The sequence below is a fragment of the Prionailurus viverrinus genome, chromosome B2, assembly GCF_022837055.1.
Source record: "Prionailurus viverrinus isolate Anna chromosome B2, UM_Priviv_1.0, whole genome shotgun sequence".
Classification (NCBI taxonomy): Eukaryota; Metazoa; Chordata; class Mammalia; order Carnivora; family Felidae; genus Prionailurus; species Prionailurus viverrinus.
This window is the reverse complement of record NC_062565.1, coordinates 122691416-122703974: the sequence shown is the minus strand read 5'-3', so window position 1 is coordinate 122703974 and position 12559 is coordinate 122691416. Positions and strand designations below refer to the sequence as shown.

The 12559-nt window shown below is 38.7% G+C and overlaps 1 protein-coding gene across 8 annotated transcripts in view; it reads left to right on the top strand.

Annotated features, from left to right (window-relative positions):
• The window catches only part of AHI1 (Abelson helper integration site 1), a 219674-nt gene that overhangs the window by 95380 nt on the left and 111735 nt on the right, over window positions 1-12559 (top strand). For all 8 annotated transcript variants that reach the window (XR_007152153.1, XM_047858614.1, XM_047858617.1 and 5 more), the window contains one exon: window positions 10896-11013. Coding sequence is in view for 7 of the 8 variants with exons in the window: in XM_047858614.1 (XP_047714570.1) it covers window positions 10896-11013 (118 nt within the window). In the remaining variant the exon portion in view is untranslated. The remainder of the gene's footprint in view (window positions 1-10895; window positions 11014-12559) is intronic.

Genomic DNA, 12559 nt, shown 5'->3' with positions numbered 1-12559 from the left:
TCAAAGATGTACCTCTTTTTAAGATTTTAATATTTTTAACTCTAACACTTAGTCTGTGATTATCTTCTCTTTTTTTATGTGTATAATGCTATGTGGAGCTATAACTTTATCCCATTGCATGTGGCCACCTGGTTGTCTCTGCACCAGTTGTTGAAAAGGCTGTTCGTGCCCCATTGAGTGGTTTGGGCGCCATTGTCAAAAGTCCTTAGTCTTAAAAGCAAAGTATATTTCTGCAGTTTCTCATTTGTTGCAATCAGGGTAGTTAATTTTGCCAGGTATCTAAGTTTTTTCTTCCTTAAATCCCAGCCAAATTTTTATGTTGTTGAAGATTCATTCCTTTTTCCCATTAACATGCTTTAGTAAGTATTGTGTGTGTGTGTGTGTGTGTGTGTGTGTGCGCGCGCCCGCTTGGGTTAGAACAGTGAATAGGCACATTTTGTCATAGGAAGATAAATGGTAAAAAAAGGAAACAAGGTAATTTCAGACCATAAGTGACGTAACAATAAAAGTAGATCCCGAGACAGAGAATGCCGGGGGAGTGCGGGACAGCTGCCCTCAAAGTGTGTTCACAAAAGGCCTCTCTGAGAGAAACATTTGACAGGGAGCTAGTCCTGTCCTGGAAAATCCTCATCTGGAAATATAACTGGCAGAAAGAAGAGCACTGTGTGTAAGTAGTAATCATGAGCAAGTAAGGAGAAACGGTGTTTCGTGATGAGGTTGGAGAGGTGATCAGGAGACCATGCATGCCCTTTAAAATGCCTGTAAGCATGGTAATGCAGGGGAGGAATAATTTCCCTTCTCTCCTAGGTTCTGTCCTTCTAGGTCTGATGGTTAAGTTGACATAAGAAAAAAATCTAATTATGCACATATGGGAGCCCCACAAAGATATGAGACTACAAAGCTGCAGGCAGTTGAGGCTTTTATAAACCATCCTTAGTGTAGGAAAGGGAGCGATAGGGATAGAGGGCTCCAAAGTGGGAAGGCAGCCATTCCCAGGAAAGTGAGAGGAGGAACTGTTAGGCGAACAAAGCCTGCCCTGCCACGTAGTTAAGTCCCTCCAGTGAAAAAGGTCTCTCTGGGCATAGCTCTCTTCCTAGTAAAGGCCTCCTTTTTAAAGTACATTTCCTGGGGCGCCTGGATGGCTCATTCGGTTAAGCATCTGACTTTGGCTCAGGTCATGATCTCACGGTGTGTGGGTTTGAGTCCCGCATTGGGCTCCGTGCTGACAGCTCAGAACCTGGACCCTGCTTTGGATTCTGTGACTCCCTCTCTCTCTACTCCTCCCCCACTCATGCTCTGTCTCTCTCTGTCTCTCTCTCTCAAAAATAAAGAAACATTAAAAAAAAAAATTTTAAGTACATTTCCCTCATTGAAGGGTAGCTTCTCTACCTGTTTTCAGAGCTTTTCCAGTGTCTGCAGTTTCTGAAAATAATCCTTATGCCAAAGAGGCATATTTGAGGGTGACATATTCTGCTAAACCTTCAGTAAGGAGTTAGGTGTTGTTTTAATCAGAGAAGCTGTGATGGAGGTATTAAGCTGGGGAGAATGTGAGAATAGATTTTAAAGGGAGTAAGTCTTCAAGCAGATCAGTTAGCCGACTTTCATGGTTGTCCATGAGGAGATGGTAGCCTGGACTAAGGATGGTGTTAAAAGATAAACTGACACCTATTAAAAATTTTTTAGAGTTTATTTGAGCAAAAATTGATTTGAACGGCACAGCGTCAAACTGGACATGGTTAGAAGTGCTCCACTGGCAGGAACTGAGGAAAGACTTTTTATAGAGAAAAGGCTGAAGCAAAGCAAGGAAATTAGAGATTGATGATGGTTTAAAGCCTAGTTGGCCATTTGTGATTGGTTGTCCTTAGGTTTCAACTTTGTAACCTGGAGGTATTTACAGGCTTAGATTGGGCTTTGCTTCCATAGCCTGTAAGGCCAGGCGCCATGGCATTAGAGCTGCCTGAGACTCATCGCCTCCTGTTTAATTAATTTCACAGTGGCAATAATGAATTTGCAGGCAGTGGACAGATTTGCAATATATTTTGGAAGCAGATTCAACACAGCTCAGCGATGGATTGGTAGTGGTGTAAGTGAAGGAAAGAGGAAAGATGGCTTCTGTGTTGCTGCTTGCGGCAATTGTACGGATGCTAGTAGAGCTTTGAATGAGGTGAGGAATGCTGGCGTGGAGGGAGCAGATTTTAGGAGCAGAGTTTTGGATGTGGACGTAGTTGTGTGGTAGGTGTTTGGACTTCTGAGTCTTGAGTTCAGGGAAGAAGTTAGGGCTAAAGTTACGTTTATTTAAGCTGTGAGATTGGATAAGATCTCCTGGGGAGAGGTAGCTAAAGATCTGAGGCACGGGTCCAGGAGAAGCGTATGTCAGAGAAGCCTAGAGGAGAGTATTCCAAGGAAGAGAGGTGCTAAACTATCACGTGTGACTGAGAGAAGGAGCAAAATGAGGATAGAACATTGAGGATTGTATTTGGCTGGATGGTGTCCTTTGGTTACCTTGATGGAAACTGTTTCAGTAAGTGGCAGAGACAAACGCACAATTGAAGCGAGTTGAGGACAGAATAGAAGTCCATAAATTTTGACCGGGAAGCAGAGAAACAGGAGCTGAGGAGGAGTCGTCAGTGGACAACATCAAAGCATATTTATTTGCTGATTGGAATAATTCAGCAGTGATGGAGAAGTGGGTACTGTACCACAGAGGTGGTCATTGCTGCCCTCAAGTCCTTGAAAAAGTGAGAGGGGATGTAATCCTGAATACTAGTGGAGGAGCTGGCCTTAAGAGAAGGGATTTTTCATCCCGTCTGATAGGCCAGTAGGTGGAAACTGGGTAGATGCTTGGATACAAATTTGATGATGGGAGGTTGTAAGAGTGCTCATCTGATTGCTCCAAGATAGGAAATGGTATTAGAAGTCTTGCGTTGCTCTGAATTGTGATAGCCCTAAAATATCAGTGTATGAGTTTACAATTTACGGATTTCCTTGCTCTTTTCCTTGGCTTTAGAGTTGGATTGAAGCACATCAGAAATGGTATTGCCTGGAATCTGTGTCCATTCAGCTCTGTGTTATTCCTCACAAATGGAACTAAATCTGTTTTTCTCCTGTTTCCGGACATAATTATATCATACCTGGCATGTGTTAGAAATGGGCCTATTCTTCCTTAAATTATAATTAATTTTGGCTGTCTTTTCCAGAATGAAATTATGAATTCCCTCAGAGAGAAACAACTCTCTTTCTGCCTTCTCCCCTTCCTTCCTTCCTTCCTTCCTTCCTTCCTTCTTCCCCCTCCTCCTTGTTCTCCCTCCCTCCCTTCTTTCCTTCTTTTTCAGCTTCACATAGTACTGCCTCCACCTCTAATGTTACATTTCTGAATCTCCACACTCCTTTGTGAGCTTCTCAAAGTTATTTGTTTTTTAAATTAGTAATATCACCTGTCCTAGATGAATATAAATGCAGCCAAGCTGAAGTTCACTGAATTATGTTTAGAATAATGCTGTAAAGGTAAGGTCATAATTAAATTATAATCTAATATATCTTAGAACATAGTATTCACTAAAAAATAAAAAGGTTTAAAAAATGGAGAATCCAGAGATGATGATTTTTATAAATCTCCTAAAAAAAGTTTGGATATTTTCATCATGAAGAGATAAAAATTAAGTTGAGATTTTAATTTTTTTTTCAACGTTTATTTATTTTTGGGACAGAGAGAGACAGAGCATGAACGGGGGAGGGGCAGAGAGAGAGGGAGACACAGAATCAGAAACAGGCTCCAGGCTCTGAGCCATCAGCCCAGAGCCCGACGCGGGGCTCGAACTCACGCACCGTGAGGTCGTGACCTGGCTGAAGTCGGACACTTAACCGACTGCGCCACCCAGGCGCCCCAGTTGAGATTGTAATAGAATAGTTGTTTACCCTTATTTGGAGAGTTTCTTTCTCAATGGTTTGTTTTTAATGCTTAAAATTATTCCTTCATGGCATTCCAAAACTTGAGAAAAGCAAATTAAGTGTTGTTATTTTGACAGTATTTGGGAGACTGGCCTGACTGTAGGAGTGGTACAGGCCAAAATAGGCCACTAAAAGAAATTATGTAATTTTATTCCTGAAAGTTTTAGAAAACAAGAAAAAACCCCTTGTTTTACGAAAAGCCAGTTTTCCTCCCATGTGTCTCCTTTACTCTCGCTCTACCACCAACCTTCACAACACTTCTGGTACCAGATGGGCTGTGGTTTTTTCCCCAGACCAAGCAGTTCTCTGCGATACAGGATGTCCTACACTATAACTCAGTTGTGACATTGTCCACCTGAGGATAGCGGCAGATCAGCAGATTCCACAGGTTTAAGGACTCAGTCCCACAAGACTTCACGTGCCACCACACCTCTGACATTTCAGGTGCCAGTGTGGGTCCACATTGTTACCTGTGTTTCTGACCAATCAGCTGTAAATTGGAGGGTCCCGGGCCAATTTCCTCAGGTTCAGTTAATTCCCTGGAGCAGCTAAGAACTCAGAAAAACAATTTACTCGTTACTGTTTGCCAGTTTATTATAAAAGGATGAAGGATACAGGTGAACATCCAGATGGAAGAGATGCAGAGGGCAAGGTGTGTGGGGAGGGCCCGGAGCTTCCATGATCTCTCAGGCGCAGCACTCCCAGCACGTCTATGTGATCACCAACCTGGAAGCTATCTGAACCCCATACTCTTGGCATTTTTATGGAGGTTTCTTCAGGTAGGCATGATCAGTTACAATTCCATTTCTAGCCCCTCTCCCCTCCCTGGAAAATGGAGGGGGGCGGGGGACGGGCTAAAAATTCCAAGCTTCTAATCATGACTTGATCTTTCTGGAGACCAGCCCTCATCCCAGAGAACACCAAAAGTGACTTCATTAGAACAAAAGACATTTCTGTCTCCCAGGAAATTCCAAGGTATATAGGAGCTCAGTGTCTGGAACCAGAGTCAAAGACCAAGTATTAGAACAAAAGATCCTCCTAGTACTTTTATCACTTAGGAAATTACAGGAGCTCTGAGCCAGGAACTGCAGCCAGAAACCAATATTTTTTTTTCTGTTACTTCACATACCTATTTCTAGATTTAAATTGAGTATTAAACCATGAAATTTAATGTATTTTTTACTTTTAAGGCTTTCATTCTACCAATTTTTATCATTAAAAGGTTACATTTGAGAAGTCTTGAACACAGTTACCGCCTTAGCTTTGGGTAGGTTTTTAAACATGCACTGCGTTCACATTTATATTACTTCATTTGACTTCTCTGCAATTCTTATTAGTTTTATAGGAGTTATTTATTAAAGAAAGATGAACAAAAACTGGTTCTTACCCTCAGGAAGATTACAGTCAGTTGGATAGTAATTAACCAAATAATTAAGCACACCAAAGTGTTACCAGTGCTGTGATAATACAGTATGATAATAAGATACGAGACATGGTGGGGAGACAAGGGAGGGAGAGGTAAGTTCTCCTGGGAGAATCTGAAAGGCTTTTCACACATGATATAATACTCGAGCTAAAGCTTGAAAAAGGAGTTGACATCCATCAGGAAAATGGAGGCAAAAGGAAAGCCCATTCCTGGAAATGGAACGGTATGAGCTAAGTGACAGGGACATGAAACAACTTGGCATGTCTGCAGAGTTATACACAGTTTGTCTTAGCCAACGTAGGAAAAGGAGTGATAAAGTTGAGGAACTAGGTAATTATTAGAATAGAAAGCTTTGTATGCCAGGATGAGAATTATAGACATTATCTAGTGGAACAACTGATGATAGGTTTTAACCAGAAATGTTAGTAAAATTAGCATTTCAGAAAGATTATCTTGTTAGTAGTATAGAAGAAGAATTAGAGATACAGGAGATAGGGAGACAAAGCAGGAGACTATTGCAAAGACTACTTTGCAAGCAGAGAAAAAGGCCTGAACCAGAGCCCTGACTGGAGACAAAGAGTGGGGTCAGATGTCCAAGCATCTAATTGACCCAGTGACCAACTCTGTGGAGTGCGAGATGGTCGTGTAGGATGATGTCCACCCTTGTGGCGGAGGCAACTAAGTGGATAGCAGTAGCTTTCCCTGAGACAGTAAATAATGGAGGGAGTTAGTTTAGCTTTGAACTTAACGTGTTTGGAAGAGTTTTGGATTTCAGAAACGTCGGCATAGAAGGCAGATGAAGTGATGAAAACAAATATTACTGCCTAGGGTGACCTTGTGGTGTGAGGGAAGAAGAGGGCCCAGTGCGTCTAACAGGCAGCCCTGATAAGCAGTGGTGGCAGGATAGCCCACAGAAAACAGTTTTCCAGAAACAGAGAGTGACTGGCAGTGTTAGAGATCTCAGAGGCTTAAGTGAATCTGCTAAATCAGCCCAGTTGAAGTCTTGGGTGGCTTTAACTTCAGATTTAGTCTTCTGGTAGAGAAAAGCTTCATTGTGCTTGGTTGAGATTGAATGGTTGAGTTATATGGATAGCAGTTATGTGCTATTTTTCATGGAGTTTGGCTTTCAGTGAAGCTTAAGGAAATTATGGAATCATTGTGAGAATTTTTCATTTTTTGCTATTTGTTTCTAGACTGAAGTAGAAAGATCTATGCTTTTTTTCCTATAGGGAAACAGCCAGTGGAGAATTTGAAAGTAGAATTTGGAAGAGCTTGAAGTATCCCCAAGGGAGAGGCACCAGGGTGGTTCAGTCAGTTAAGCGTCGGACTCTTGATTTCAGCTCAGGTCATGATCTCGAGGTTCTTAAGATCGAGCCCTGTGTTGGGCTCCACGCTGTTAGGGTGGATTGCGATTCTCTCTCCCTCTCTCTGCTACCACGCATGCACTCTCTCACTCTCTACCAAAATAAATAAACTTTAAAAAAAAGGTATCCCCAAGGGAACAGATGGAGGGATTAATGTTCAACAGAGGGGTACTAGACGAAAAGAGGTGAAGGTGGATGTAAGAGCTGTATTCTTTGAGAGGTTTGAAAATGAGGGTTTCAGAGACTTGAAGACCAAATTTTCTCTGTAAAGTAAGGAAATACACTGAGAAAGGAGGTAAAGTTTGAAGAAAACCAAAGACATTGAGATAAGTCGACTTTGACTAAGACATGTTGGATAAATGGTTTGAACCAGCACTACATCTTAATTTTTAAGCTTTGCATGGAGGAATCATATCAGTTATCTTTGAACTACCAGTCCTTGGTGTATATATATATATATATCAGAAGTTCAAAAAATCTTGATTAAATACTGCAAAATAAAACTTCGTTATGACTGATTCAAATTTGAATTCTGGTTTTAGTTCATGTAGCAGTGATGAACTGATTTGGGGGGAGACTTCCTGGCACCTTACCCTACTGTAGAAATTTCTCTTCTGCACGAACAGTGTTTCTTCCTGATCCCTCACTTTACTGTGATAGCTTATATGGAAAATACCTAGGGACCTAGAGCTCATGTTTGAATTTCTCTTTATGAAACCACAGGCTACTCATTTGTTAGGTTTTACTAACCTAGAAATCACAGGAACTTAAGCTGCTTTAGTTTATCATATGAGAATATAAGATACCTGACTGACTTCAGTTGCCTCGAGTCTCATTGTGGCTCAGGTTTTCTCTTTCACTTGTTCTTTAATACTGGGATTCTAATATTTATAACAGACATTCAGTTTGCAACAGAACATTTCCTGGGTATTGGGCTTTTTTTTTTTGCAACCAGAACTGTCTTCAAATGAAAGTATTATCTGCATTGTTGTTCCAGTGTAATGGAAAAAAATAGCCTTTTGGAGGAAGGAGGGGACACATTTGCAAACACAAATGTATAGACCATATTATCATCTTTCAAGTTATAATTTAAAAGCAATTTGAAGTATCTCCACAACTTGAAATTTTAAAAACAATTCTACTTCATGTGTATGTACCATATAATCTAAAATCAGCTAAAATGATGAGGTCTGTTAATACATATGAAAATGAGTGTTATGTATCTCCCAAAGGTTTCATAGTTTAGCTAATCACTAAACAAGAAACTAATTGTTATCTTGTTCAGTGTTGTGCACTCAATTTGAGGTCAGGGTAATGACTTTTTAAATATGAAAATTAACCTCCTCCTAGAGAATTAGTATTTGCATATTTTGCCCAAAGCTGCTTATGTTCAGAAAGAGTAAGCAAAAGCATTTTTGTGATTAACTTGGCCGAAGTTCAGGTGATATGTTTTCCTTTTTACTATTAAGAATCTCATTAAATTTTTATGTTTTTAGTTCTCCCCAATTTGGAGGTATTAAACTGACTTTGGCAGACTGTGGTTTTTGCATGAAGCAAGCAGAAAAGTGTGTTGTGAAAAGAGGGTAGATTTGTGTAGGGTAGACTATCTTAGCCAACCTTTCTGTTGTTGTAAAACTATTAAGCAACTCTTTTCCACAGCATATATTTCAAAAATAGATATTGCTTCACTCTAGTTAATGGTTATTATTATTTTTCTCCCCTTGAGTAAAGTAGTGAATATGTATAGGCTAGCTTTGAAAATACTTGGAGTGCGAATTTCAAGTCACTATAATAATAACACCTATCCAAAGTCTTGAAATCTGCTGTATGTTGCTACTTACCACCTCATAGGTATTAGATAGTCCCTAAAGAAATGTGTTGAGAAAGAACAGAATTTTTAAAATGCCTAGGAAGAATATGTGAAGTCTCTGTTTGAGCAGAGACATTGAAGTATCCTATTCTAGCTTCCCCGGTGTTCTTTTTGGTTTTAGCACAAGTAAATATTTGAAGAGGAAGACTAAAAAAGCCTGTGGTATGGCATGTGTGTGTGTGTGTGTTTGCGTGCGTGCACGTGCACGCGCGTGTGTGTGTGTGTGTGTCCCCAGCATACACTTGTTCCTTCGGACCAGATTTCAAAATGCATTGTTTGACATGTAGGAAAAAACTTTATAAGAACACAGAAGTAAAACTGAAAATGATTCTAAAAAGAGAAGTGGATTAAATAGTTAAGTGATAAATATATATCATTGTGTATAATATTTCCATTTAAAAGCATAGCACTATGAAAAATTTACTGTATCATTATACTAAATTACATATTCCTAATTACTCTTACTTCTAGTGATGTTAATAATAATAACTAATATTTCTATAGCACTTTATATTTGTATCGCACTTTATGGCTTCCCTTTGCCAACATACTCTATTTCATATATTTTTTATTTAATATGCTATCCAGTGCTTTATGTTTTGCATACATAAATAGCACTTTATAATACCAATTCATCTTTATTGTTCCTCCAGCACATTCCCAATGAAGCATGCATACTATTTTTATTATCTTCACTTAAAGATGGAAATAAAACTCAAAAATGTGAGATGATTTCATTGACACTTTAGGTATTGTGTTGATGTAAATAGTCACCATTAATGTTGTTCAACGTTTAATCATGGCTCCTGATAGAATTTTTAAAGCTGGATAATTTTTTTTAGCACTGATGCGGTATTTGACCCTATTTTGAAAAATATTTTTGTTTTTTATAAAATGACATCATAACAGTTTACAAACTTTAGAGCTATACTATTATATGGTATAATATATATTTTTTACCAAATATATAAAAGCCCTTTGCTTTAGAATAAAAGTTTGATACACCATTTACTATCACTATTTGAAAGAAGAGAAGCATTTACAAACATTATATGAATGATGAGTCAGATAAAGGACATGCAGGAACCACAATCTACTGTTATGTAGAACATCAAAAGGGAATTTTTTAATATTAGTACAGTAGTTGTCCTCTGATTATTTTTTGAAAAGAGCAAGGGAAGGCAACTATTTTCATATATTAGTATTTATATGCCATAAACTATCATTTAACAGTTGGGCAATTCACAGATTATATTTTACAATAAATTAGAAATTCAAACTTTAAAATTTTTCAGAATTAGATCACATTTTATCATGATTTCTGAAAATGAAGTTATTTCAAAAAATAATAAAGGTATAATGATTTATTAATAACCAACAAGAGACTAGATCATTGCTGAAATTAATTATAAGTTGCAAGATAAATTTACTAATACACATTTAACACATTTGGTGACCTGTTCTTTATTTTCCTGCATAAGCTATTATTATCATGTACTTGTTACAGGTTTCATTTCCAGAAGACCGTTGTATTCAGACAGTGTAAACTATTCCACTTGGCAGCTTAGGTTACAGCTGTGTTACCTGTGTCACCGTGATGTATGAAAATGTGAATATTAGAGGTGTTTTCTGTACAGTCTCTGAAAAGGAGGTACCTGCTGTTTCACAGAATGTTAAAGTAGTGTGGCTGTGAAACATTCTAACTTTCTTAATTGAAAATTAAGGGGGCAGGGCATTTTTAATTTTTGCATGTCTTTGTATAACTTTTAAGACCACTCTGTTATTGGGGCGCCTGGGGGGCTCAGTCAGTTGAGCGTCCGACTTCGGCTCAGGTCATGATCTCACAGTCTGTGAGTTCGAGCCCCGCGTCGGGCTCTGTGCTGACAGCTGGGAGCCTGGAGCCTGCTTCAGATTCTGTGTCTCCCTCTCTCTCTGCCCCTGACCCACTTGCGTTCTGTCTCTGTCTGTCTCAAAAATAAGTAAACATTAAAAAAATTTTTTTAAATAAATAAAGACCACTCTGTTATTAATAATGTCAATTCCATGGTAAGCACATTTGTTTTAGTAAGGCAGATTTACTTTATAGTTCTGCTTTCATTACCACTGTATTCCTTTCTTGATGAAAACTACTCTGTAAACTTTAAAAACTAAGCATATAAATCGTTACCACTTATTTTGACCTACCATGTGTCCTGGTTTGCATTGTAAGCAAACATTTCTCATCCAGTTTTTGCATCAGTAACCCAGGAAATTACACTTTGGTTCTGATTTGCCTTTCCTATTACAGGTCAACAAAAATCTCTCGTTTACTTCAATGCCAGTCTCCTCACAGCCGTCTAAGGTAAAGCAGTCAGACATGCTGGCCGCTCATCAGATTCTTCATCAATTTGGTTTCACTCAGACCGGTGAGCCCCTTTTCTTATTTTGAGTACTCTTTTAAAAGTTCAATTACTGTTTTTTTAGAAGATGCCATTTATTTCACTTGAGAACTGTAGCTCATAGCAGTGTAATGGTCAGTTCTCATATTTGAGTTATGTTCTGGCATTTTTTTTTTCTTTAAAATCACTGAAGTTATTTCAAAAGCAAATTTGAACCTGGTAAATGTAATAGTAGATAGCTCTCAAGCTCTATTTTGTTGAACAGAAAATAATTTTAAAGTAGCCAAACATGCATTTTAAACATGTGTAATATTAAATCTGATTCAGTTTCCCTTGGATAAAAGAACCATAGTTGATGGATAATCCCATTTTATAATTTCAAGGAAAGCCAAGGTAGAATACATTTGGGAAGAAACAGGATATAGAAATCTACATAAGTCACTGAGTTGAAACGAACTGTACAGTTGCAAATTTTTAGGCGAATGTTTTAAATTTATTTGAATAATATTTTCAAAGGATGTCAACGAAAAAGCATCAAGGTGAGAAATGTGTATTTTGGGTAATTAAAGAGGACTATTTCTGTTTGTTAGGCTGTATGTTTTGACAGTGTATTTTCTATTGAATTCTTTTAGAAAGATGAGACAGCTGGGAATAACAAAATGATTATCTTTGACAAAGAGATTATAATAAGAAACTTGAGCTTGAAAAGATTAACATTATTGGGGCGCCTGGGTGGCGCAGTCGGTTAAGCGTCCGACTTCAGCCAGGTCACGATCTCGCGGTCCGTGAGTTCGAGCCCCACGTCAGGCTCTGGGCTGATGGCTCAGAGCCTGGAGCCTGTTTCTGATTCTGTGTCTCCCTCTCTCTCTGCCCCTCCCCCGTTCATGCTCTGTCTCTCTCTGTCCCAAAAATAAATAAAAGTTGAAAAAAAAATTTTTTTAAAAAAGATTAACACAAATCCAGGGACAATACTACTTTTCTACTTTAAAAGTATTTGGATGGCACAAAAACAGACACATAGACCAATGGAATAGAATAGAAACCCCAGAACTAGACCCACAAACGTATGGCCAACTCATCTTTGACAAAGCAGGAAAGAACATCCAATGGAAAAAAGACAGCCTCTTTAACAAATGGTGCTGGGAGAACTGGACAGCAACATGCAGAAGGTTGAAACTAGACCACTTTCTCACACCATTCACAAAAATAAACTCAAAATGGATAAAGGACCTAAATGTGAGACAGGAAACCATCAAAACCTTAGAGGAGAAAGCAGGAAAAGACCTCTCTGACCTCAGCCGTAGCAATCTCTTACTGGACACATCCCCAAAGGCAAGGGAATTAAAAGCAAAAGTGAATTACTGGGACCTTATGAAGATAAAAAGCTTCTGCACAGCAAAGGAAACAACCAACAAAACTAAAAGGCAACCAACGGAATGGGAAAAGATATTCGCAAATGACATATCAGACAAAGGGCTAGTATCCAAAATCTATAAAGAGCTCACCAAACTCCACACCCGAAAAACAAATAACCCAGTGAAGAAATGGGCAGAAAACATGAATAGACACTTCT